The 26,305-nt window shown below is 39.8% G+C and overlaps 1 protein-coding gene across 3 annotated transcripts in view; it reads left to right on the top strand.

Moving 5' to 3' along the window:
- The first annotated feature begins 5 nt into the window (after positions 1–5).
- LOC122189481 (probable acyl-CoA dehydrogenase 6) overlaps positions 6–26,305 on the top strand; it is a 79,657-nt gene continuing 53,357 nt past the window's right edge. For 2 of the 3 annotated variants that reach the window (XM_042888701.1, XM_042888703.1), the window contains exons 1-2: positions 7,736–7,881; positions 13,223–13,343. In XM_042888701.1, coding sequence (XP_042744635.1) covers positions 7,831–7,881; positions 13,223–13,343 — 172 coding nt within the window. In that variant the 5' untranslated portion in view covers positions 7,736–7,830. Of the gene's footprint in view, positions 135–7,735; positions 7,882–13,222; positions 13,344–26,305 lie in introns of those variants that run through there. The other variant, XM_042888700.1, reaches the window with a different exon arrangement.

Genomic DNA, 26,305 nt, shown 5'->3' with positions numbered 1-26,305 from the left:
CAGCCATGGCGCTGCGGGGCGGAGGGCGCTGGGCGCTGCGGGCCTCGGCACTGCGCGGCGGCGGCGGGCGGCGGGACATAGGGCGCGTAGCCGACGCGCCGCAACACGGCGCATTGCGGGCGGCCCTCAGGAAGGTACCGCGGGGACAGCCCAGCAGCCTGCGCGGCCTGCCCGCTGTGCTGCCCCGGCTGCTGCGTGCGGCGTGTTGGAACTGCGTGGCTCCCCGTTTCGCTTTAAAAGTCGGGTGGTGGGACTGTGGGGATTTCTGCGAGTGGGGCTGAGCTGCCGTGCTGCCTGTGCGTGGAGAGGGAGCACAAGCGGGGTGTTGGTGGAACTTGGGTTGCCCGAGTGCGACGTGAAGGACCGGGGCACAGAGCGGGGGAGCGCTCAGTTCCCTCCCAGCTCCTGCAGAGCGCAGGGTAAGGGTTGGCTTACACCGAGTGTAAGGCAGGCGGAACAGAGTCCATCTGTTACGGTGGTGTTTCTAGAAGGGCCGTAACAGGAGGTTCCTTTGAAACAGAATGATAAACCGAGAGAAAGATACACTTTGGGTAAGGTCAAATAGAAGTTGAATGCCATTCTGTGAATAATGATGGCAGTGGGGAATTATCTGTGTTCCCAGCAGTGAGATCAGTGTCACCTGCAAAAAGCTGTGGTATAATTAAGCAACACCTGTCAAAGTTGGATAATTAGTTTTTTTTAAGTTAGAAAACTCTGGTGTGGAACCCACTGGCAGGGATGGTCTGGGGCCAGTGGGTGGAACAGGATGGAGTGGAGTTAATGGGGTGGGATGAGAGGAGAGGAGAAGGGATGGGATGAAATGATACAGAACAGAACCAGGCGAGCTGGCATAGGATAAGGCAAGGTGAGACAAGCTGCATGTGTGAGAAATCTGTCTCTAAATTGTGATGTGCTCAAGTTCATCTGTGTGCAGGGTGTGCATTCTGAGATGGGCATGATGGAGTGTGAGGTACTGCCCCTGATTTGCCTATAAGTGAATGCTCAGCTCCTGGCTGGTGCTGCACTGTAGTTTTTTTTTAAAAGCTGTGCACTCTGGGTGTCCTGGTGTTACATCATTTATATGACCTTGGAGCTATAATGTCCAGAATCTGATAGAAGCTTTTTAAAATGACTTGAAGAATCTTACACTTTTATGGATAATTACCCTTTTTCCAAGTTTCTTCTCTTTCCACACTTAATGTGGAGAAAGGATATTGGGGCTACTTCTGATTTAGACAGTTCTTCAGCTTTTGGGGTTTTTTTTGTTTGTTTGTTTTGGAATTAGCTTTCATACTTCCAGAGTTAAAGCAGGATATTGCAAAGGCCATTTAATTCATCAAGTTCTCTATGGCGAAAGTTAGGCCTCTTATCCTTTAACATTTGCAGTAGCATATTCATTTTCTTTGTTATACAAAGAAACCTGTGCTTGACCAACTTCCTTATAAGTTAGTTTCATTCATTTAAATTCCTGGACATTCTTCAAAGCAGGAATGAGCTGGCAGGGAAAGGATCAGTAAAAGAGTTGAAGATGAATCCTCTTCTGTCACTCAGGTGAATAATACAGGATTGTTTTGCTTGTATTGCAGTAACAGGCCTGCATGTCTGCAGAGTCACCTGCCTTGCTCTGTCCTCTAGACTGTCCTGAGCTGTCCGTTACTCCTAGAATTTAAAAAATACTAATGTAACTCTTATTTCAGTTTCTGATCATACAGAAAAAATAATCTTCACCAGTTTACATCAGATTCAGTCTAGTGTTGTTTACTCCAAATCTTCCATCAGTCAGTATTTATTTTGGCCTAAGTTAAAACTGACCCCAGTGAATTCAAGACAAACTGAAAAGTAAACAGTATGGCAGAGAATGACCACTGAGTATCTGGAATGCATTTTAAATGTAATGATTATTTAATTTGGGGCACTTTTTCACTAGGCTAATCCAGGTGCAGTTGCCAGTGAAATCAGAGAAGAAAATGGTGTAATTCCATTAGTGAGAACTGTTATATTTTTGTCTGCATTCCTTTGATTTTTAATCTGTTAAATTAATATATTTTAAATGATCTGTACTTCTCCAATTGTTCTGAGCAGGATGAGGAAGAGACTCCTGTAATTCCAGGAGCTGTTTTTAGCAAGGCATTGAAATAACCTTATGAGTGGTTTCCTTTACTACTTCATAGGTCACCACCCTTCCTCTTGGAAATCGAAAAACATAACTTTTCTTTACCTTGTTAACAATGCTTACAGTGCACTGGTATCCTGCAGTTTGATGCAGTAATTATATTATAGTATAGGCTTGAAGGGAAAGAGGGTTTAAGCTACTTTATGTGCATGTGTAACTATGCATATACATATATGATATGTACTTTAGCATGTCCCTATTTGTATACATCAGGCAGTAGTAGTAAGAAGCTTTGGGAAATACATTTGAGAAGGATTGGCATATATTTTGATGGAGTTGCATCTAATATAAAAAAAGTTTCATTTTACACATGGTGATGGCTTGGACTGATTACACAGTGTTACATCTCTGTAGAATAAGGGGGATTCCTGTAAGAATGGACTGTACAAAAGAACACCACTGTTTATTGCCACTCCTGGCTTGTATGTCTGGCTTCAGTTATTAACAGTGTCACAAATTTCTGTTCATTAATATATATGTATTCATGGAGGAATTAGAGCCTCTTTGTATTAGAGCATAAAAGAGCTGGATTAAATACTAATTTTCACTATAAATATCCATTAAAATTGTTGTAATCTGTCAAAATAATACAGCTATTTTGGATAGTCTGCTGATTATTACTGAACTATAACTACTGTTACTGCTGGAGCACTGTAGTTGGAGTAGTTTTGTCGATCTTTTATAGCAAATCTCAAAAAAACAGTATTGAAACAGCAAAGTCATTGGCTGTTGGTGCTACAAATAAATAAAATACTTTCTTACTAAATTGAAAGAGAAAATGGGAAAGGAAAGACACAGCAGAAGTTGCAAAAGATGTGACTTGGATCTCTGAAACAGTATTTGTCATGCATTTGAGGTAGAAGTTTGAGAAAGGAGACAGTTAAAAAATATGACGTTAGTAAACATCACAGCTTTTGTACAGACAAGTAAGGCAAACAAAATTCCTAGATTCTGGGATATTTGCAGTAGCTATGTCATCTTGTGTCTAACAGAAACACTGTATAACATTTTGAGGCCAGATCCCTTTCTGGTGTAGACAAATGAAGAAATATCCTTTCCTACTGCATAGAATTTTGGGCAGTAATTTAACAGAGGGAAAGTGTTCACAGTTGATTTTTGTTGTTATCAGGGCAGCTGGGATATAGTACTGTAATAAGAAATACCACTTAAGACATTCAGTAGTACTTTATCATTGTCACACCTGATTGGAGTAGGCAGTGCAGCTATGAACTAGATACAATTTAAATTGTATCTTCATAAGCGGCTTGTGACAGAGAGAGTGCCTGTGATATACACAGGTTGTGCCATGGCCGTTCAGGAAATGTAGCTTTCTCTAAATCGTTTTAGGTCCTAGTAGTGTGAAAATGTGTGAGTAATCTTTACTTCTGCTCCACGGGCACACTGATGAACATGGCAGCTCCCAGCTGGGTGTCGTTGTGCTCTGAAAGCTGTTCTTTCAACTTGTTCTGAATGGTTTTTTTCTTTTTTCTTTTTTTTCTTTAGCCTCAAGGGTAACAAGAAAGCCTAGGTCAGGTTTGACAGATGAGCGCTGGTGGGTTGCTGCAAGGAGACTTCTGAGATTCTTGGTGTACTACTTAAAATTATTTTCTGTCCTACAGCCAGGCTTGTGTGCCTAGTCAACAACTGTTGTATTATCAACATTGTTTAGGAGCAGAAGGTCCCAGGTCTCTTGCCCTTATAGCACCACCAGAGGTGTGTCCTTCCTCAGGTGGTTCAGTGGTTAGTTTATAGCTTGTCATAAAAAATTAGAGCCTTGGTTTGTCTGTAGCAGTAAGGCAGGCCAAGCTTATCTGCAATCTGCCATTTTATGTGCTTTAGCCTTCAAAATATGCTGAGTTAGCTTGAGACAGGGAAAGCTAGTATGGGTGTCATGCTACGCTGTTTGAGAATGAAGCTGCTCCTCAGGCAGACTTGGGAGGGTCACAAGTATTGTAGTTAGAAATTTGCAGTGGGATAAGCAGAAGGATGTGTGTCATAATTGCATTTTCAAAGACAGAAGTGGAGACTAGGAATGTCTCCTTTACCCTGGAAAAGAAACCAGCCCTTTCCCAGGGGAAGCTAATAAAATTCTGTTGATCACCTCATCCAAAGAGAAATGTGGAACATTTTATTTCAGCTTAGCTTTATCCCAGCCACGAAAAAGGAAAACGAAAGAACAGAAAATAGATGGAACAAGAGCATGCTGAATAAAAATGTTTCCCATGATGCTGGAGCAATGTGGTAAGTAGATTCTGTGTAAGCTTCTTGTGGTTGAGATGACAGTCCAAATCTTTAGTTGCTGATTCAGCATTCAGGACTAGCAGTCCTTCAGTGAGGTCAGCTATTTGGATCTGTGAGGATACCCCAGGCTTACTAGGCACTCAGCTGATGTGGAGATGAGCGTAGTTTAAGTGCTAGGACATGCATAAAATGGCATAAGTTGTGAGTCTCTGGTGGGTTCCATCATTTGCCTTTACTGTTTGGCATGTACAGAGCCATTCTTTTAGTAGCTCCAGAGAATTATTTATCCTCTTTCAGTGACACAAGATAAAGGAAAAGGTGAAGGCACCAGTGAGGTTAAAGCCAGTTCTTAGGACTGAATATTTTCCATTTCATCTGAAGGATTCAGTCACGATGTGGGCCACAATGTCTGAAAATGGCCCCCTGATGCTCTGGGAAGTCCTAGAGTACTACAGGAGATGCTTGTTGCCACTTGTTGACTGTTAAAAAAGCACCATGTATGTCTGGAAGCTCTGCTAATTGAAATCTCTTGAAGAAGGATGTCTGTCAGCCTGGACAAACCAGCCCAGGCACCGCTTCATAATGCATTGCTCAAAACAGCCAATATCTCCAACGGTACCCAGATTTCAGGCTGCACTTCAACCTAGTAATAGCATGAAATGCTGAGCTCTGTCGTGGGTAACAGTGTGTAGGTGGCAAAGATGGGCAAAATCCAGGGGCATTTGCCTTTCATGTTGGATCCCATCATATTATTTCATGACATCCTAATGACTTGCAGTGGAAAGGAGGCCTGGAATGGCCACAGTGAGATAAATTGCTTTGTTCGCACAGGGATATAATCCAGAACCAAATATGAATAATCACAGTTCCTAAGAATATAATCTGTGGTCACTGTGGCCAAGTCTGAACTTAGTAAAGTTGTTGGGAGGTGGAAAAGGGAGTTTTTTTTAATCTAGTTTTTTGCCATAATAATACCATGTGTGCACGAAATGTCCTACTGACTAACAGAGGGAAAGAAAACAAGTTTTGTGCATTAGCAGCTTTGTAAGTCACAGGGATGGCACATTTTTTGAATGAGTAGCTAGATAGATCAAAGTTCTGGTATTTTAAGTATTATTCCCAAATCTTTTTGTGTTTCCTGACCCATTCTGTTTCTACTAAATGCTGTTTTCTTTCCTAAAGTTAAGAGATTCAGGGGAGCCTGATGTGTGCAGAGGCATTGGGTAAATACTGTCAGTAATGAGGAAAAAACCTTATTTTCTGCCCCAATATAAATCGTATTTTTAATATATCTCTCCTTGGATGGTATCCACTGGTTACATTTTTGTGTTTGGGGTATATATATCCATGAATACCATGGAACCATAAGCGTGAATGTATTTTCTATATCCGCAAGAGATTAGTTCACGGTTTTTGCAAAAATATCATGGTAAAAGGAACAGAATTTCTTGTCCAAGAAGGACATGGAGCCCAGCATGGCTTAAACCCTGTTGTGTTGAGTATCAAGGGTGAGAAATGCTCATCTGATAGCATATTGCTTTGCCCATTGTGGTGTGGTTGAATGGAGGATGTAGCAGATGCCATCAATGAGGCGGAGGAATAAATAAATACAGTTTGTGGTCAAAGGAAAGCAATTGAGAAATTCCCTGGAACCAAACATAAACACTTAAATGATTGCCTGATCCTGGGGGGCTTTGCAAACATATTCCTTTCCTGCTTTTTCTGGAGAAATGGTTTTGGCATGGTATTTGCAACTCTTGGAGTGAGAAGCAATTTTGGGACCCTCCCATTTTCAGTTGTGTTCATAGGCTGGGGCTGTTGAAGGAGTGGCTGGGAGTGAGCAGGGACTACAAAAGCTCCCAAGTGTGCAAGGGGTTTGTGTTTGTATCCCTTTGGGCAGGGAGGAGAATGCCAGAAAGGAGGAGAGTCAGCTGGGATCACGTCTGCCCAGCCAGAGCTGGTCTTTCAGCATCTTGTTCCTCAGGAAAGGTTAAGCTGGGCTCAGCTCCCAGATCCTGGTCTGGACCTTTTGTTTTCTTCATCGGGTGATGATACGTGCCAGAGTGACAAATGCCACCTTCTGCTCCACACAGGCAGAGGGACAGCATGTGCTTCTGCACAGCCCTGCACAACCTATAGGACTTGTAGGTTTTTAAGTTCCAGGCAAGCAGTGACAAAAGCTTTGTGGTTGATTCAGATATATATTTTTTTCCTCCAAAGTAAAAATTGTAGCCAGATGTATGGGAATAAAGGATTTGCAATACTTACATTTCTGAAGCAATAATCAGCTCTGCTTTATGTATTATGTATATGACGGAGAACTGTGTCTCTGACAGGAAAGAAACACAATGATTTAAACAGAAGCATGTCCAATTATGGCCAAATGTATAGAGCAGAAGAAATGGCATTATACTTGTAATGTGCGTGCTTTTCGGCTGAAAAGAAAATGGATGAGGACAGGTATGTTTTGTTATATCTTGAGATGCTGCCAAACCTTACTTATTGTTTTTTTTTTTCCCTGTGGGTTTTTTCTTTTTTTTTCCTTCCCCTTTAGGAAAGGGAAAATTTAATTTAGTAACGATTTGTTCTTGTGTTTGCTGATCTCGCAGTCTTTAGTAGCCAGTGCTGTAGCACACTGCGTGAGTCCTTTGTTGCCTGTGGCACAGCATAATTGAAGGTACAAAAAGGAATTGTGGTGTTATAATTAATACACTTTAAACACATCTTCCCATTTTGGACATTTATTTTTGAGCACTCCGGGAATTTTTCCATTTTCATCTTCTATAAACCTAATGAGTATTGCTTTTAAATCCACTGTCAGCTTCTCTGGAAGCTCAGCTCTGGTCACAGCAGTCTAAAGGCAGTGGAGAAAGGCGGACATGAGCCAGGTCTGTTCACTCTCACTGTGCAGTAATGGACAAAAAAATAGAAGCAGTATCCTAACATCTTGAGGTGCTAGCAATGATGTGTTATCAGTCTCCTTTCAGCCACCTTCACAGCACTAAACTGGATTGGCTTTTTCTCCTGAACTTTTAACGTACTGCCTATTGGGAGAGGGAAAAGGGGAAAGCTGAATGACCTCAAATCTTCATGTTTTATGTCTAAGTTTGCCCACATGCACAGGAGGGGGTATATGTAGCATACCTGATGAATGTGGTTGATGTGCCACTATTTATTCTGTCAAGCACAGTTCAAACTTGTATTATTGTGGAAAGTATTCTCTCAGTTTGTTCCCAGCAGTCTGATGACTGCTCAGAGCAAAGTTTCCAAATTGTGTACTCAAGCAGGACAAACTCTTCTGCAGGTTCACATGTTACAACGTACGTTTAGCTGCCGTAAGTGAATACAGAGTAAACTGTAGATTGAATTTGAATGCCAAATCTTCTACGTGAACACGAGAGAATCTTGCCTTCCTCATGCAAGAAGACGGAAGTATTAGAGCAACCTCTAGGATATGTCCCATGTTGGTAAGACCCTTGTGTAGTGGTGAGTTGTTTTCACATAGGTTTCCTAGGTGAGTCCTGAGATATGCCAATAAAAATGTCTATGTTTTAAAAGATAGTGAGAAAAGGAACCAATAGTTTTGGGTTGCTAGCACCTTTACAGCAATTAGTATTAAAAGAAACAATACGCAGATGAAGGGCATGCAAAACTGCTTGAAAAATCTATGGTGAATCACTCTGTACTGCTTGAGTGGTACTGGAAGAGGAAACAGAGGGTTGTAGCCTTGCTGTCAAGATCGCTTCAGAATGCTGGATTTTGTTTGCCGGAAGGAAGCTCGCTAGGTAACTTGGTGGCATAAGCAAACAAGGTTTACACTCAGGGAATCATTTCTGTGGCTGTGCAGTTAAGTCATCTTTGTGTGATGGGATTATTTGTAGCTCTTGTGGTCCATGATGTCCTACGCTGCCTCTGCTTCTGCTTGTGATCTCATCAGACCCACGCCATGGCCTCTTCCTTCTGGATGCCAACCATTGCAGGCCTGGGCTCGTCACTACCGTGCTTGTCAGGGCCAGGCTGAGTTGGGTGATGTAGCCCCCAACAGCTCGTGGCTCCTGCTGCGTTCAGGAAGAAGGCTAACAGGATATTCAGATGGAAAGCATGTTCTGGTGCTGCTGGTGCATCCCATGGTGATTTCTATGGGCTTGTTTTGGTAGCACATATGGGCAGAGCAATGGATTTGGCCACCTTGACTCTTTCAGTTCTTAGCCTTGGGAAAGCACTGCCTGTCCTTAGCACCAGTGCCTGCACTGTGCAATGTTGTTTGCACTCATTGCTGCCAGAGGTTATGAATTCAATTACAAGGAGAAATGTCGTACTATGAGCTGTTCATTATTCTCTTTAATTATGGCTGGTATCAAAGGCAAAGGGCTCTGTAGTCTGTTGCCTCCTTTCTTTCAAGTCAGCGTTCTGCTAATTGTCATGATATAATCAAGGAAGAAATGTTGTTAGTGGTTTGTTGCTTATTTACTCGTTCCTTATATTACTTTAAAGATTTAATCATTATCTCACCTTGATTTAAAACAAAAATACTCCTCTGACCCTGGTATGATATGGCACCTCTAAATCACAGAATTGCAGGGGTTGGAAGGGACCTCTGGAGAACATCTAGTCCTGCCCTCTGCAAAAGCAATTTCACAACAGTAGTTGCACAGGAAAATGTCCACAGGAAAGTGGGTCTGGAATATCTCCAGAAAAGGAGACTTCACAACCTTTCTGAGCAGCCTGTTCCAGTGCTTTGTCACCTTCGAAGTAAATAATTTTTTCCTCATTTTTGTATGGAATTTTCTGTGTTTCAATTTGTCCCTTGTTCTGTGGCTGGGCACCTCTGAAAAGACCATTGCCGTTTTGGACCCTGCTCCCTCAACTCCTTCAGTTTAAAGCCCACCTCAGAAGGTTGGCCGGCCTGCTGCCAAAGATTGCCCTGTCTCTTCTAGACAGGTGAATCTCATCCCTACCTAATGTTATAATCTTCATAGAAAGTCCCATTGTCATAAAAAACAAACTCAAAATCCATATAATTTTCTAAATACAAAGGTATGTTTTTTGTCAGACATTTTCTCTTGCTTTTCTAGTAAGTTAGCCTAATCTCAGGTGTAACTCACAGGACATTTTAGTAAAAGTTTCTTTTTGTAGGAATGCATATTAATGTATTTTTTCTTTTTTGTTGTTGTTTTTTGTAAGACTCAAGGTTATACATTGTCCTACTTATTGTGTGCTGAAATATTGTACTACCACTGTACAGTATTGTAGGAGACAGATATGAGATATTGTGTGTTGAATGTTATTTTTAATTTCAGATTTGAATTGTTTGCTAAACGGTAAACTTGATGGTGAATAATGGAAAGAAGTCTTTAGTGGTTGTAAAGAATATCTGTAGACACTCTCAGTACCCAAAGTGATTTAATTACAGTTACCACTAGGAATAGGGTATTTGTTTTAGATTACAGTAAGAATTAAATGACAATCTCTAATGCTGCTGGTACAATGTCAGCAGAAAATACTGAGCACCATGCAAAGGAAAATCCTCATGTGTGTGGTTTTGTTTCTTACTCATTTAAACAGTACAATAACTTCCAGGGAAAAATAAGAAAAGCATGCAACTATCTGGCAATGTTCTGGGGAGATATTTCTCATTCTCTCTTCTAGATGGAGATTAAAATAATCCATAACAAAAAAAAAAAAAAAAAAAAAAGTGTATTTCAGTCTTTCTCCTCCCCTTACTCCCCTGCTCAATTTTCTCTTTCCTGAGCAGAAAGTTACAGGTTCTGTTTTCACAACACTTTGTAAAGACTACTTGAAATATAAAGCACTTTTATTTTTCTTACTACCATTGAACATGAGATGAGTGTGTTGTCTTAATCATTTTCTGACTGGACATGCGCACACAGTGTTTTTAAAAATAATTCATGGCTTATACCAACCATGGCAGTCTGCATCACTGAGCTATAGACTGAGCCAAGTCTGTCTCCAGAGTTGAGTCCTTTAGTTTTATGTTTTTATGGGCTGTTGAAGCAGCCTGAAAAACCTCTGTTCCTGCACACAAGACTTAACCATGTCCTCACTGCCAGGACAAGAGCAGAATTCTGCTGTGGCTTACTCTATCAGTAGGCAGAAAAGATATAGGGCTCCCAAATAGGCATTAGATCCCAAATACCTGCTGAGAGGTGTTTTAGTTCTTACTGTAGTCACTATCCTAGTGGTGTATGTCTGAATGTTACCAGCTACGATTTCCACATTCTTTTCTGTGATAAAGCCTGTAAAAATAAACAAAACTGCTTCTTGGCTACTGCTAAAAGCTTTTTTTCTGTGTAATTACCATATGTGGCAGGTATCCCTTATGATTTAGCTCAAGGTGCCTGCAGTGCTTAGTGTTTGCTTCTGAAAGCTGTGTGCACTATGAAAATGTAAGTTAATTCAAAATTAATTACTTACCATATAAATTGATTGAAGCTTGATGTAATTCTCTGGGATCACACATCACATTTTGGCAAAAACCAAAGGAAAGGGCAAATGAAACATACAGCAAACTTGATCTGCTTCCAAATACATCTGTCTTTAGCAATGTTTAAAGTACAAGTTCTGTACGTGTGCAAATTCCTTTGGTAATTGACTATTCACAGAGAATGTCTCTTTCTGTCAGCTTTTGCATGAAAGGGTGATAATATCCAATGATCAGTATTAAAGCATCAGCTGGTTGACCAGCACCACAGTTCTCTAGCATGTTTGTATGTAGTAGCAAAAGGAGAGGGGTTCCTCCAGGTGCTCTCTCCAACTGGTGCTGCCTGTTGTCTGATTGACCCATAACTTTTTCCTCCCCTTTGATTCTGTGCAAATTACCTAAAGTCTTATTTTCATGAATAATACTTCTGAAGGAGTTACTTCTCTTGTTTGAAAGTAGGTTAATTTGTTTAGAGTCTTGTTTACGATTGTGAATCGTAAACACAGTTTAAAGTGGATGGTCCAGGAGCTAAGAAATAACTGGATATTGATATCTGGACTGTGATGTTCATTTTTTCTTGACTGTGGAAACACAAACTCTAGTGCAGTTTTTGCAGCGAGGCTGTCCCCATTTTTTTTTTTTTGTTTGTTTTTGTGTCATGCCAGGTAGATCTTGCTTTACTAGACATGACAAATTTCACCTGCTAGTTTTTAAACTTTGGTTCTGTCAAGCAGCTTGAGCTCTGCTCAAAAGCACAGAAGGAAGCAGGTTATAATATGCAGGAATTATGTGAAGAACTTCTTGAATGCCTCCGTCATTCTTCTGACTTTGTTGAACTTCAAAGGTAGTTTCTTATGTGAAACACTTGGCTTGATACCAGCCATAACAAATACAGAATTGTGTTAGTATGTTCACATCAAACTTTTGCCAAGATCTGTCAAAACACCAGGTTGGCCTTCTGTATAGGCTTCATAATCGCTTTCAGGCACTTCCCTGGGTGTTTTCAGATCAGCATTAGCACGTGTTACAAAAAGTACAATCCAGAACATGCTTCATGTCCTGTTACTCAGCATGAAGGGCACACATGCTGCTGTCTGAGCATTGTGGATATGGCAATACAAATAGTTAAATGTAGGCTGTCCTAGTGTCCTGGTGAGTATTTTGTTAGTGTTGGCCATGAGGTCTATGTCAGGTAGTATAAGAGAAGGAGAGAGAGATAGTAATTACTGAGTGAGATGAACATTGAGCTTGTGTATTTCTCAGAATTTAGTAGGAGAATAGAAAAAGTGATTTTCTGTAGCCAACAGTGAAGTATCTGTATTTCTGTGACCAGCGGGGAAGCAGAAAGCAACCGTATATGGTCTGAAATTCTCTGAAGAATGTGCAATAAATAGACAGCTGAGAAGAACACTCCACAGGGTCTCATGAGCACGGCACTTCAAGAGGAAAAGAGATCTATTTCCAGCTTAAGGAACAGTTAGCACTACAGGGCTTGTTTATTTAGCGTGGAGAAAAGACTAAGAGAAGTTCTTAAAATAATAAATTCTCTCTGTGTAGAATGGTGTAACAGTAAAATTGTGGTCATGAACTAGGGACATTAGATTGAGAAATGGTACTTGTTCTGGTGTGGTTTGGTGGCTTTTTTGCTTTACTATTGAATGCTCTTGTGTGTGCTGACTCAGTTGCACGAGGCACTTGGAGGCCCAGCAGAAGCATGTGCCAGCACCCAGCTTGGCTTGTGGAGCTAGAAAGAGGTGGACGCCATATCATAGACACTTTTTGAAAGCTATTTGAAACCATCTGCCTCACGAAAGGTCAGTGGGCATGGGAACCAACACCACAGTGCAGGGGACTGAGGCATGGTGCTGGCTCTGTTGAGCAGTTCCTCAGAACTCAGCTGTGGAACTGCAGATTGCCAATCTGCTCCCTTTTCATGGCCATGAAAATCTGAGGCTTTGTAGGATGAGCAAAGAGAAGGGAGATGAAGCCCCTTTTACTTGCTTGTCTTGTGTGCTGTGTGTGGTCATCATGAACAGGCCATCATCCATCCTTGGCTGTGTCCCTCTGAGGACAATTCAGATTTCTCTTCCCATTGCTTTCTAGAAATAGTACCCAAGAAGATAATAATTGATGATGGGGAATTGCCATTTTCCTGGGCTTAAACCAGTCCTGCTAAATTCCTGTTGCATTAGTTGCAATTGCTAAAAGAATTTACCCCATTGCAGCTGTTGTAGTTGTGAGTGGGTGCTTTCAAAATTTTCCCTGTGTATTTCTTTTCCTTTTTTAATCATTTAGACAAAAATAGTCAGTGTTGTTTCAGTAAGAATGTCTCTGTCAGTAACTTTAAATTTATTTTTCAAATCTAGATCATTGACAAGGAGATTAACCCCTTTGTGGACAAATGGGAAGAAGAAGGACAGTTCCCAGCACATAAAGTGTTTAAAACCCTGGGCCAAGCTGGATTCCTTGGTGTGGATAAGCCAACAGGTAGGAGAGTGTGCAGCTCCTGATTATTGATGGAGACAGTGAACCATACCATTTCATATAGCATTTGCCCCAGATCAAAACCTGCTTCTGAATTCAGTGTGAAGATAACTTTTATTCCTGAGTCATAGGCATGCTGCCTACCAACTGTGCAGATATAGAAGATGATGGTGTTTCTAAGTGATCAAGTTGATATTCTCCTAAATATAAATGTAAAAAAATTAGTGATTGTCATTTTAAAGCCAGTGAAGTAAATGTCACTTCAATTCTCAATGTACAGACCATCTAGTGACTTTTCTTTCTTCTGGATCTGGTCACCATTAAGGAAATCACAGTTTGAATGCATTGAAAGCACTGTAAGATTTGGCCTATTATATGTATTTAACCTGTACCTCTGCAGCACTGTAATGCACTGTGTCTCATCATTTGGAGGGGATGCCTGTGTGGGCTTTGGGCCACTGTATTCTAGACTGTCCTTGAACTATTCTGACACTATTTGAGCCAGAAACATGTGCAGAACAAATCATCAACAAAACAATCAGGTTCATGTTTGTTTTCTTGTATTTGTGAGAAAACATCTAGAAGCCCAGAGGTGTAGGAGGTATTTCAACTGTTCAGCTAAAATGCGTGTTCCAAGTTTTTTTCATTTGCATTCAATGTAATAGATACTTCTTTTTAAATACTACTGTTACGTATTCCTGTCAGAATTCTGTTTTTTTTTTTTTTCTCCCATTTTCTTATTCGAGGTTTAAAAGTATAAAACAAAAGCAAGTTTGCATAGGCAAACATTGAGCAATCTTATCAAATTCAAAGCAACCTGAAGTGACGTTTAAACAGTTAACTGCAAATAATCATTTATATAGAGCAGCTCACACAACCTTAGCTATGCCACACCACATCTTTATGTTGCTAAGGGACAGGGTTTGAACTATATCTTTTTACCAGTTATTTTCAGAGGAAAGTTTTCTTCTTGAAATGAACTTTGGTATTTTTCTATGTTCCCACTTGGAAGATTTTCCTTCAGCTAGGGCTTGCAGAACTGGTTAGCTGTCGTTTTCTGACAAATCCAATTAGATCTGAGCTGGTATTTCTTTACAGAACTGCTGACGGATTGAGATTACACGTAAGATTTGCTTAAAGGACAAAAAGGATTATTGGAGGAATGAGGAAAAAAAAACAACACCTCCACTTTCTGCTATAACTGTTTGATAGGCAGATCTGAAGTATGTCATGGCGTGGTCTACTTCAGATGGCTAACGCTTGTGTTAATTGTAGTAATGGTGCCTTTCACTGCTTCCATATTATAGCTCTGACTTTGTTGTATACATTTTAGGATGTGCAGAAGCCTCCACTGGGGTAAGGAACCTCAGTGCCAAGCATGCCATGCATGAATATTGTGGAGGTGGGAACTTTGTATAATACTCACAAAGTAGTTAGAAAAAGAGATGAATGAACTATAGTGAAGAATGGGCTCAGAGAGGCAAAGATGGGTGCAGAAATCTGCATGCACTGACTGCACTTGCTGTACTTGTAGTTAAGAGTATTTTATCCTTGGCTTTGACACTTGTATCTATCTAGCTGTTAGTCTAATTTGTTGGAGCTCTGCAGTTGCATTTTACAAAAGCTTTAAAGAACTGGAAAAATTCCTCAGTGCTACTTTGTCACTCTCATCTGATTTTCTGGAGCAAGATGTTAGCTACAGAAAAAGAAACAGCTCCTGCAAGATTTCTTTACCATTGTAATGATACAATAACATCAGGCAAATTCTGAAATTATGGAATGGGATGATCAGTGAAACAGTCCAATGGGTAATATCATGCTCTCAACAGAACTTATTTTGGCAAAGCATGAAATTCTTCATCTTTTTTTTTTTTTTTTTTTTTTTTTTTTTTACTTATGCTTGCTGTGTAACCAGTGTGTACTGGTAGCAGTAATTAAAATAAAATAAAATAAAATAAAATAAAAGTGAAGAAAAAGATGAGAGCTGTACCTTTTATACTCTGCCCAGCCACTTCTATTATTTAACTGCTGTGTACCAAGGAAGAGGTACTTGAAGATCTGAAGAGAAATGAGGAAGTCAAGAGCAGCCAGAAGTTTGGGGGGTGTTGGGAGAGGTCTGGAGAGGAGAGGTTGATTGGTTTGATTGGTTGGAGAAGATTTGAGATGTGGAGCTGTGTGGGTAGGAATCTGCCCTACTTTCCTTTTTCAGAACAGACCAAAATTACAATTTTCCTTTTATTTCTCCAAACCTGGATCATAAAGCATTTGTAAAGAAGACCAATTTTTTTTTTTCTCAAAAGAATTGATTCTAGCAGCTGCAGTTTTGAAATAAAAGTTTTTCTGATTTTATTTTCCAAGGTCATTCTGTTGAGTATTTTTTTTTTCCCCTCAGTAGAATTAATTTTGAAGCTTTCTGATTGGGCAAAAGCAATTCGCAAACTTGTTTTAAACTTGTTTTGCTTTGATAGAAGGAAACATCTGCTGGACTTCCCGTTTGCTGAAACTGGACTTCTTCCTGTGTAAACACTGTTCCATTTGTGAACAATGAGCTGCTAGATGGGAGACAGGCCTTTCCCTTTTTTTTTTTAAGGGAACATGCCCTAAATGTGTCACTTATCACTGGAAACTTTCTCTGTATGAAGAACTGATCTGGGGCACTGTTTGCATTGCAAAGGTTCCACCAATTCCCACCATCTGCAGTTGTGGGCTACAAACTTGTCAATATTTTTCCTGGATGCTTTTTTTGCAGTTGTTTATGCTTGTAGTGATATTTGCTGCAGTACAATAGTTCAAGATGTTAGTTGCAGGGGTTATGTAAACACTGGGCAAGGCCAAGCCATACACATGTATAATTGGAGAATGCTGAGGATGATCAGTGCATTTAACCTACTGCGCTCTCTGGTCAGTCCTCTGCCAGGGAATGATGTTTTTCTTTAAATCATTTTTCTGCTCTGCTACTCCTCGACCCCCCCCCCCCCCCCCGGCCGTTATTCTCTTTTATTAGGAAATTCTTCCTACTGGTAAAATAAATGGTGAAAAAGTAAATGTTAATTGTGAATAAAAAGTACCATTTTGCTATGTGCAATATGTGTTTTACAGAATCACTCAATTCAGCCTGAAGTATTTAGTTTGAGGGGAAAAAAGATAGCATCTCCAAATACTTATTACACTTCATTTATGTTTACTGTGTGTTTCTCCTCAAATTATAAAGTTTCTGGGCTTTTGAGGTATTGACAGTCCCAAAACTGAAGACATAAAATATTAGGGTAGGCTGCAAAAATATTTTAAACAGCCTTGATAATTGGCCATTGGAGATTCCATAAGGGAAGTGGGCAAGACATATTTTTTGGAGCATTTTATGTGCAGATTAGATGAGATATTGGAGTAAAAGCTGAAAACATCCATGTGGTCTTTTATAATCTTGTGGTTTGTAAATCAAAGCCTTGGCTGTTAGTAAATTTTAGGATGTGTTGCCAAAGACACAGGCCCCAAATATGCTGTTAGATGCCTGTAAAGCTCTGCATGCCAATGCAGATGACTGAAGCTTGTTTTTATCAGATGATGAAGTACAGGAATCCTACTGTAAAGGCTCAGGGAAAGCAAAGGGGAGGAAAAAAGGCTTGCAGGAGGGCTGCGTCTTCTGTTGTGTGTGTGCATACAGCAGTGCTGTGAGACATGAGCAATGACATTGCCTGTGCTGGGTATTTCTCTAGCAGTTTCACTGGCAGTCCTGTAGGAATTCTGAACAGAATGCATTTACATGCACTAATGATTATGATGGTATGTCCAGACAGTAGCTTTAATTTAATCCTGTCAAACAGTTTGCAGTGCTCTTGCAGAAATACGTTCCTAAACACATGAGAAGAATCAGGAGAGTGTGTTGTAAGGCTTCCCATACATGGGAAAGGATAGATTTACATTATCTCCTTCCCATAGCACTGGGATGTATGTCAGATTTCGGACTGGATAAAGTAATAAGCAGTGTGTTCTTGTCACCTGAAATAGATGAGCATCTGATGCAACAAAACAAGCTTCAAATGATGGATTGCAGTGCACTTGGAAAAGCCTGCTTTTTGTATGTGCCTGTGTACTGAATGTGAGAATACAAACCTGCACCATCCTTTGAAGTTAGTTCTGTTGTTTTCTTCACAGGTTATGTTTCTCTTGTAAGAGGAGACCTTGTGAGCGCTTGGTACTGGGAAGACACTTTTAAAGTGTGCGTGGGGGGCTGTCTCTTTCTTTCCTTTCTGTAATACTAAGCCTTATTGTTTGGAATTAACAAAAGGACATTGGAGAATTCTGCCACTACAAAGGGATTTTTTCCATGGTATGGATGAAGTGGAGTTGTGTGGTTTTCAGTGACTAACTGTAACAAACTTTTTAAGGTGTATCTATGGATTGAAACAAAAAGGGATATAGCTGCCAATAGAGAATTTGTTTGCCTCCCAACATTCTGTATGTCAGGAGTGGACCGACTACAGTTCTTTTGAGTTTAAGCATAGCCAGCTGTGCTCCAGATGTTTGGGAGGAGGGCATTGTGCTGTGTATTAAGGTACCAGTGAACAATAAATCAGCAGTTAGGAGGTGCACTTGTTTTACAATCAAGAGATAGCCTTGAAATAGCCTTTGAAGAACAATAAGCCCCAACTAGTCATTGCTTTATTTGAAGTGAATTGCTGACAAAATTCGTGATGGATGGCAGTGGTGTGGACATCTCAGTCAAACAAATTAAGAAATTTTAGGTGATTGTCTGACCTTCTTAATGCCAAGGAAAACATTATTATGTGTATATATGGAAGTTCTGTGTGGGTGATTCTTTTCTCTCTTGTGAAATGGGAAAGTGCAGGATGAAATTTCTGCTCCTGGTCAGACAAGGAAATGGATGCTTGAGTTTTGGGTTTGGTTTTTTTTTTTTTTTTTTTGATGCTCCACATGATTGGGAAGCATGGGTGCTTCATTCTTTATATCTGGTTAGGAACTGCAGTGGAACCTCTGGGAACAGCTTGTTTGGCTATCGAGCAGCAGAGAACAGACTTGCTGAAGGACAGTGAGTCTTTGTGGAAGAGATAATCTTCCTTTAAAGTTGTTGTTGATAGAGGGATCAGATTAGTTCCTGGGATTCCACTTTTGTATTTGAGATGAAGCAAATCCTCACACCTGGGGCTTGTAATGGAGGACCAGACAGTAATTTGTTCATTTCAGATATGCATATACCAGTACTTCTGGGGCAGACTAGGAATTTATGAAAGCTGATACCTGTACCCCGTACTGGGGAGAAAAATAAATAATAAAAAAACCCAACAACTTAATTCCTGAAAGAAGTTAGAGGTGTCTGCAATTAAGTACGTGAGCTCTTGGTGCTCCATGACATATCTGCTATGCCGAATTCTCTTCTGCATCTCTCAAGCTTCACACAGCTGACAGACCCAAGTGGTGTCTGGAATCCAGCTCACATCACTCACAGAAACAGCCTCGCCTGTTTCTGAGGGACAGCTGGCAGCACCTGTGCCCACGGTATGGTCCCCCCTTCCCAGCCAGGTGTCTGAGGGCAGCTGTGACATTGTTTGAAGGTCACATGAGATGGAGCACCAGGATGAGATCCTTGATTTCCAGAAGCAGAGCTGTGGTCTTATCTACTGCCTAACTGGTTCTGCCTTTTTTTCTGTGCTGATGCTTCAAGCTTCTGAAGAGAGGAATCCTCTCTAGCCAGAGTTCTGTCTGTTCCCTGGTGCTAAAACTGCAGCAATCATGTTTTTTGTATTCAGTGAAGAGGACCTGCATGCTGCTCTGAGGTCTAGATACTGAGCCATTAGCCCAATATAACCTGTGGGACAGAACCAATTGGACTAATTGACACTGAACTGAATAAAAAAACTGGGTGGTATTTCTCACTGTAACATCATGAACAAAAACAGTGGAATCAGGATTCCTGGTAGTATCTTGTGACCATTTATATGGAGATGGACCTGTTTCAAAAGCTGTAGTTGAGCAATTCTATTAAATTTTGTAGCTTTTAGTATTTTATCTGTATGTGAGGTGCTCATTTTTTCATTTTCTCCCTGTTCCCTTACTTTTAAAGATCAATCTATACACCTATGGTTAGAATTTCTTTCAGTTTCATAGAGAAATGCTGAGTTTGTTTTTGAAGAGGTATATCTGCTAAAATCTGATGTTCTTAATTTTATGACTGTGAATAGAAAAAGAATGTGCATCAGGGAGAGGAGCTGAATAAATTAAAGAAATAAGAAATATTACAGCACCTTCAATATAGGGATCAAGACAGTATCAACTAAGATACTCTTTTTGGAAGATTCAGTTAAAATAATTGAATTTATCTGTGTGCTTTTCTGGATCAAATGGCAAGGTTGTCACTTGGCAAAGATTGGGCCAACGAATGTTTTGTATTGGAAACCCTTGGTATTAGAAGTCTCTTTAGCTTACAGTTAACTGTTAACAGAAACTGTCATAGTTTCCTAAGTGTGACTCTAGATTCTCGACACCTGTCATATACCTAGATGGCATAATGAGAATGCTTTCTGAAAAGTGTAAATGCACACTTATTGCATTTAGATGTGTCAGTACACTGAGTGTGGGAAAATAAACTTTGTGCAGTATAGCTTTCATTTGCATTTGCGTTATGCTGGGACTGAAGGTTGATTCTATTCCTGGGACCAGAATAGAGAAAAATATTGTGAAACAGTCATTCTGAGGTTGACACAGAAATTGTTGAGGAGATATTAACTTGTCAACATTTGCAGATCCTATAGGTCAATAACAAGATCACAAATTTTGAATGACAGCTGGCCTGAGGAGAGTGTGTTGTTCCTAGGTTAGTGCTTCTATGCCCAATACTTGAGCAATACAAGAAGCTGGTGTCCTGCATAAACCAGAACATGTGTAGCTATATAAGAGGAAATGAGAGAGAGGAAAAAAAAAAAAAAGAAAAAAAAATGAATCAGTTTATGTTGATCTAGTCTATAATAATCTAATTTTTCTAATTGCTACTGACCCAATTAATGCAAAATCATTATTACATCATTATTAGGTATCATTAATAATCTAATCCATGCTGATATTGCATAAGCCCTTAATCATCCCACTGCTGGTAAGGGAGATCAGAGTTCCCCATACCAGTGAAGTGTCTTTAAATAGAAGTGAAAAATGGATCTTGGCAGTATCTTTCTCCTCTTCTGACAGGTAGCTAACACTGCAGCCACCTTTGTGAATTTTGTCCTTATCCTTGCCAGACAGTGCTAGGACTTCTCCTGCTGTAAACTGGGCTTGTGGAGAAAGTGGTAATCATTTCTGGAATTATCCCAGAGAGAAGGACAGTCTGAGGCACTGGCCCAGTCTTTATGGTTTTATGTATGTCTGACAACCTGAGTACAGAAGTATGCACGCAACACTTCATATCATTTGCTACATGGTAAAGAAGAAAAAAAAAAGAAAAGAAAAAATAATGCTGATACGAAGAGTGAAGCTCCTTTGTGCTTAATATGTAGATTTATACACTTGCAGCTTTCTAATTTGATGGAGTGCAACAAGTGAATTTTGAATTAGTGATGCAGAGAACTGAGATGGCAGTATTTTTAATCATGCTGTGTTGTGTGACATAGATATCACCATTTCACAATAAACCTGGAAGCAAACACATCTTCTGTGATGTTATGTGACGTGGCTCTTACGCTTGTTCTGCTTTTAGGTCTATTGTGATTTCATTGCTTACCTTCACGTAGTACTGATAGGCACACCAGAGACCGTGTGATACCCTCTAGCAAATGAAGTAAGAAATGAAAAAAAAAAAAAGTTTTCTTCTTCTGAAATGTTTCTAAAAGCTATTAAAAGGTGTGAGGCATATTGTAACATGCGCTCTGATGAAGTGGTGCAACCATATTGAAAATCTTTTACAGGTTTAGACTAAATACTGCACTGATTTGTAGATGTGTGGTCAGTCCAAAGAATCGATCCATTCTCCTTCAGAGTCTTTGTTAATTAATCAAATTTTAAAATCACATGATTTATTTATTTTTTTTTTTAAGTCGGGGTACACTGGAGATAGTAATGAGTGATTCTTTAAAACTTCAAAAGTAGCTCTTTTGAGCAGTCTGACCACTGCAAGACAATGGTTTGGTTCATTTCTGGGGAGGCAAGCAGGGATTTTGTGCCATTACAACTTGTGTAGCATTATCAGCTGTGTGTCTTGCAGTTCTGAGGGTTCTGTGAATTCCTCATTGGGGTGGGTAAGCAACAAGAGTCTCAGGCATGTGCAAATGCTCTGTCCAGCTGTAATACATATCCAATGTGGAGAAGTAATATTCTGTACTGAATAGTACTTTGTAGTGATAAGCATGACTGTATGTATATATGTTATACATTTATATGACATACTGCAGTAAAGTTATGTTTCATTTTATACATTGATTTTTATAGGTAGAGAAGGATTTTTTAATTATTTTTGTTGTTTTAAACTCTCTGTAAAACTTGAGACAATGAAATATCCATTTAGTCAGCTTGGCCAGTTGTTTGGTTTTAAATTATTTCAAAGTCCTGTCTCCATTTGCTATGTAAGGTTCATATTTCAAATCTTACTGTTGAAAATAACAGCACTGTAACATAACTGTAGCTCAATGCTAAGATACCATAATTTGTAGCAGTAGGAAGGCAGTAAGAAATCTTTGTGAAGATTTTTGTTTCTATCACATAACCAAAACTGCTGTGGGGACTCCTGATGAGAAATGCATCTGAATGCACTGAAACCTGCAGCTGGCTTTGGGGTCACTTGGAGGTTAGAGCTGCCCCCACATGGTTACCTTGTGGTCAGCTTCCAATCCAGCTGCAAACTGACCAAGTGAGCACCATGCCCCAGGTGCATTGTCTTCACCTCAATGGTTGGCAGTCACAGCCTACTTGTCCTGCTCCTTTTTTTGGGCACTTTGGTCTCTTAGCTAATCAGACTGGAGTAGTAACCAGTACTGGCTGATTTTTCTTGTTATTTCCTAGGTTCATTTTTGTCATCATCTTTTCTCCAGAGAAATAGTGCCACGTTATGCCTCCACTGAACGAAGAGTGAGCTGTGGATGAGTGTTTAGAAGCATGCCTATGTGATTGCTGTCCATACTGCCTGCCTATAGCATCTGAGAGCAGTGCATACGCACAGCAGAGGAGCACTGTGTCCTCTTCTCCTGTGCTGCCCTTACAAGAAATGACATCCCATCGCCCAGCGCCGTGCTGAAATTTGTTATGAGCACCAGAATTCAGCTCAGTAACATTTCCCAGGGACTGAGGGGCCAGCCTCTCTCTAGGCTGGCTGTGTCCCAGGCTGAGCTGTGACCTGCTGTATTCCACATGAGATAGAAGTCATATGTCTGGCTGACCTGCTTTTTCTTCCAGCCCGTGGTCAGGGATCTTGCCTGACATAAATTTATTTAATCTGTCGTCTTCTGTTCACTGCTAAATGAGTAATCATTATTCTGGTTTATTTTCACATGAAAGAAAGTATTATTCATGTTTCAGAGTATTTTACAATTAGGTTTGTCACCCATTTCCTAGAAACTTAAAATGGTCTGCCAAATAGATGGCTTGAACTGAATAAACACTTAAACTTCATACTTTAAGGACACATGATTTGAGTGTGCTTTGCTAAAACAATTAAATCTAGAATACACAGGTATACAATCTTTTTACGTCTGTCATAAGAGAAATGTATGGACTCTCACATAGGCAACGCTGTCTGGGCAGCTGTCTTACGGGGTTGACTAGAAAACCTGGTGCTCCTCAGCCTGCCAGGTACCCCTCAAACTTTTGATCATGCAACGTGAGATAACCTTTAGCTCTTCTAAGTGTGTGCTTACATACATTGTTCACTCTTATTGCTTTGGTTCCTCAGGTCTTGGCTGCAAACTAGTTGATGTGAGGAACTCACACTTTAGCTGTTTTTTTTCCTAATATAATCTATAACATCCAAGGAAAACAAAAACAAATGTTTCCTGCAAGCTGCAAACCCATATAAAGAAGATAGTGATAAGATATGAGGGACTGATAGCTATTCTTCTCTGAATTTTGCGTAATAGCAAGAGGAAATGATTTGATTTGTTGTTGATTCTTTTTTCTTTTTGGATGCACGTGACATAAAAAATGAATATAAGGAAATGTGCCATTTTGAAGCTTTTTTGTTGTTGTTTTAAGTCCTACTTAGATAAGATGTTTACTTTAAAGCAGAAGCTTAATGCAGTATGTTGCATTGCCTCCTACAGTAGTAGCATTGATAGGTGATGTTTGTCTGGTTTCATGCTTGCTTAAAAGAACAATCTATAAAGGGAAGTGCACACAGTTTACTTTCAGGGCAAAATGGATCAAGTGTCTCAGCAACCTGCACAGGGGGCTGGTGTACAATGGAATATGAAAACCAAAGATGGAAAAATAACATAACCTCAAGGCTATGCTAAAGAATGTAAGTCTTTAGGGGTGAAAGGAGCACAGAGCAGTACTTCTGGGTTAGGTGTGCTGGGCGGGACACTTTATTGCAGTCTTGCTCCTGCCTTGTGGTGTTCCAGGTGTTTTGCAGCTGACTTTGTTGGTTGAGACCTTGGGAGGATACACATCCGAAATTCATTGGGACAGAAGTTGGGAGTAGACGTGGGATAATGGGTGTTAGAAGGAAACAAAAGCAGGCGCCACGAGAGTGTGTGATTTGTTTAACGCTTTTTTTTTTTTTTTTTTTTTTTTTTTCGGAGGCATTTGGTTTTGTGTTGCCATTACAAAACCGCAGTCATCTGAAGGCTTCAACTTCATACTGTTTGAAGAGCAGAAAACAACAGCAACAAAACTGTTTATTGATTTAAAAAAAAAAAAAAAAAAAAAAAAAAAACAAAAAAAGAAAGCTGAATTAAAACCTCTAAAAATATATATAATTATCCATCTATCCATTCAAGAACCCCTTTAGGTGCCTTAATCTTCTATTTTTTTGTGGTGTTTTTATTTTTGTTGTTGTTTGTTTGTTTGTTTTCCAACAACATAAAGAACGCTTTTAGAACGCTTAATTGTTAAGACAGAGCTATTCAGGTGTTTAAGTTGTCCAACTGGGAAGGACAAGGAATAAGGGAAGCATTCTTCTAACACCAGAATTATTTGCACACCAAAATTAAGTTTAATACCATTTTCTGTTTTACAGAATTGTTTTTGAAATTGGTCTTTATGTCATTTTTTTATTTTTTATTTTAATGAAGTACAGTTCCTCTCAGCTGCTAATGCATCCAGAGAAGTGAATGAAGCCAGGGGTTTCTAACCCTGGCTAAAGTGCTGAGTTAGCTCTGTAACAGCAGCTAGAACTGGAACAAACTAATACTTTGAGCAGTGTGTAGGAAAACTGGTACAGAGCCTGTTTCAGCTGTCTGTCTAGCTTCTTCATGGTGAAATGGCTGAGCTCTGCTATCTGCTGGCTGTATGTCAATATCCATTTCAGTGACAGAAATTTTTTTGGTGATGAGAGACATGTTTTGGTTAGAGTTTTTTTGACATGGGACCTTTAGCATGGTATATACACTTTCTGTTGGCCTGTGAAGCTAGCAGAAAATGTGCACTCCCTTAAAACCTCCTGCATTTACAAATTCTCTTCATTTGCTGAGCAGGGAAGCAAAGGGCAGAATTAATGGAAAATTTCCTTGAGTGACTATCACAGGGGCAGCTACTTGAGTTTTTTATAGCATCATTAAATGGTTTAAAAATCTGTGAAGGTGACTTTAGTCAGCGTTTCTTTGGCTCCCTGTTCTATACGTCAGAGGAAATGATTGAGATTGTGACGCTCACCCTCCCTTTATTATTCAATAGTGGGGTCTCTTGGTGGAGTGGAAGTTCAGTGAGTAATAGGGCAACAAAAAGAATTCTTTATTTTTTCTTTTTACGTTATGCATAACCCATGAAACTCGTGCCAAAAAATCCTAGGAAGCAAAGTTTAATAGGAATCCAGAAGCTGTTATATACATTTATAGATGGCGGGACCATTCACATCTGCTTTAGGGTGAGCAATTGTATTTCAAATCACCCAAGATCTCTACCAACAGTCAGCTGCAAAATAGCTGAAACACCACAGGGCAGGAGCAAGACTGTAATAAACTGTCCTGCCCTGCACATGTAACCCAGAAATCCTGCTCTGTGCTCCCCAACACAGGAGATGAAACACATTATTTTTTCACTTTTCTCCTCCTTTGCATATTGGAATTACTATGATTATAATTCTACAGTCATTGCTACCCATATTTGTTTTTTAAATCCTAACAGTTGTTTTCGGCCACCTCTGTCTGTGATTTCCTACTGAATGTCTTCTCTCTTTTTTGCTGTTTTTCTTTCTTAAGGGAACTCAGGTTGGTTCATGTGTGACCTCTCCAACAACTGCAGTTTGCCACTTCCAACTTCCTTTGAGAGGAGTGTAATGTGTGTATATATTTATGTACGGTGAAACTCTGATGAAGTTCTGGGCATAAAAATGTTCTTTTAATATCAGCTACTGTTAGTATTACTGGAAACCTTAAGGTCCTGAAAGCTGAGGAAATTGAAGTTTGTTTTTATGTCATCTACTTGTTACAAATTTACTCTGCAAAGCCCAGTGCCATTTCAGAAAAGTTCAGACAGATGGACTTTGCTTCATTGGGAAAGCTTATTAAGAATTAAATTGCATATTTTTTTCCTTAAGCTAGTTACTCACTGTGCTGCTTTTACCTTTTTTCTTTTTTTTCTTTTGTTTGTTCTTGCTCTGTAACCTTTTCAGGAGTTTTACTCTGGAAGATAAATACAGTATCTCACTTCAGCATTCTAATAGGGATTTGCTTTCTCTAGTCTCTTGTAGCTGAGCAGTTCAGGCTAAGCCCAGCTACCATGGAAGCCCTTGTTTACAACAGATTTTTGGAGTTGTTTTGCTTGTTTATTTGTTTTAGGTAGAACACTGAACTTCTGCCCCTTTTCTTTTAAAG

The sequence above is a fragment of the Lagopus leucura genome, unplaced genomic scaffold, assembly GCF_019238085.1.
Source record: "Lagopus leucura isolate 7727_CA_CO unplaced genomic scaffold, USGS_WTPT01 Super-Scaffold_100157, whole genome shotgun sequence".
NCBI lineage: Eukaryota > Metazoa > Chordata > Aves > Galliformes > Phasianidae > Lagopus > Lagopus leucura.
The sequence above is the reverse complement of the archived record's forward strand: the minus strand, read 5'-3'. Positions and strand labels throughout refer to the sequence as shown.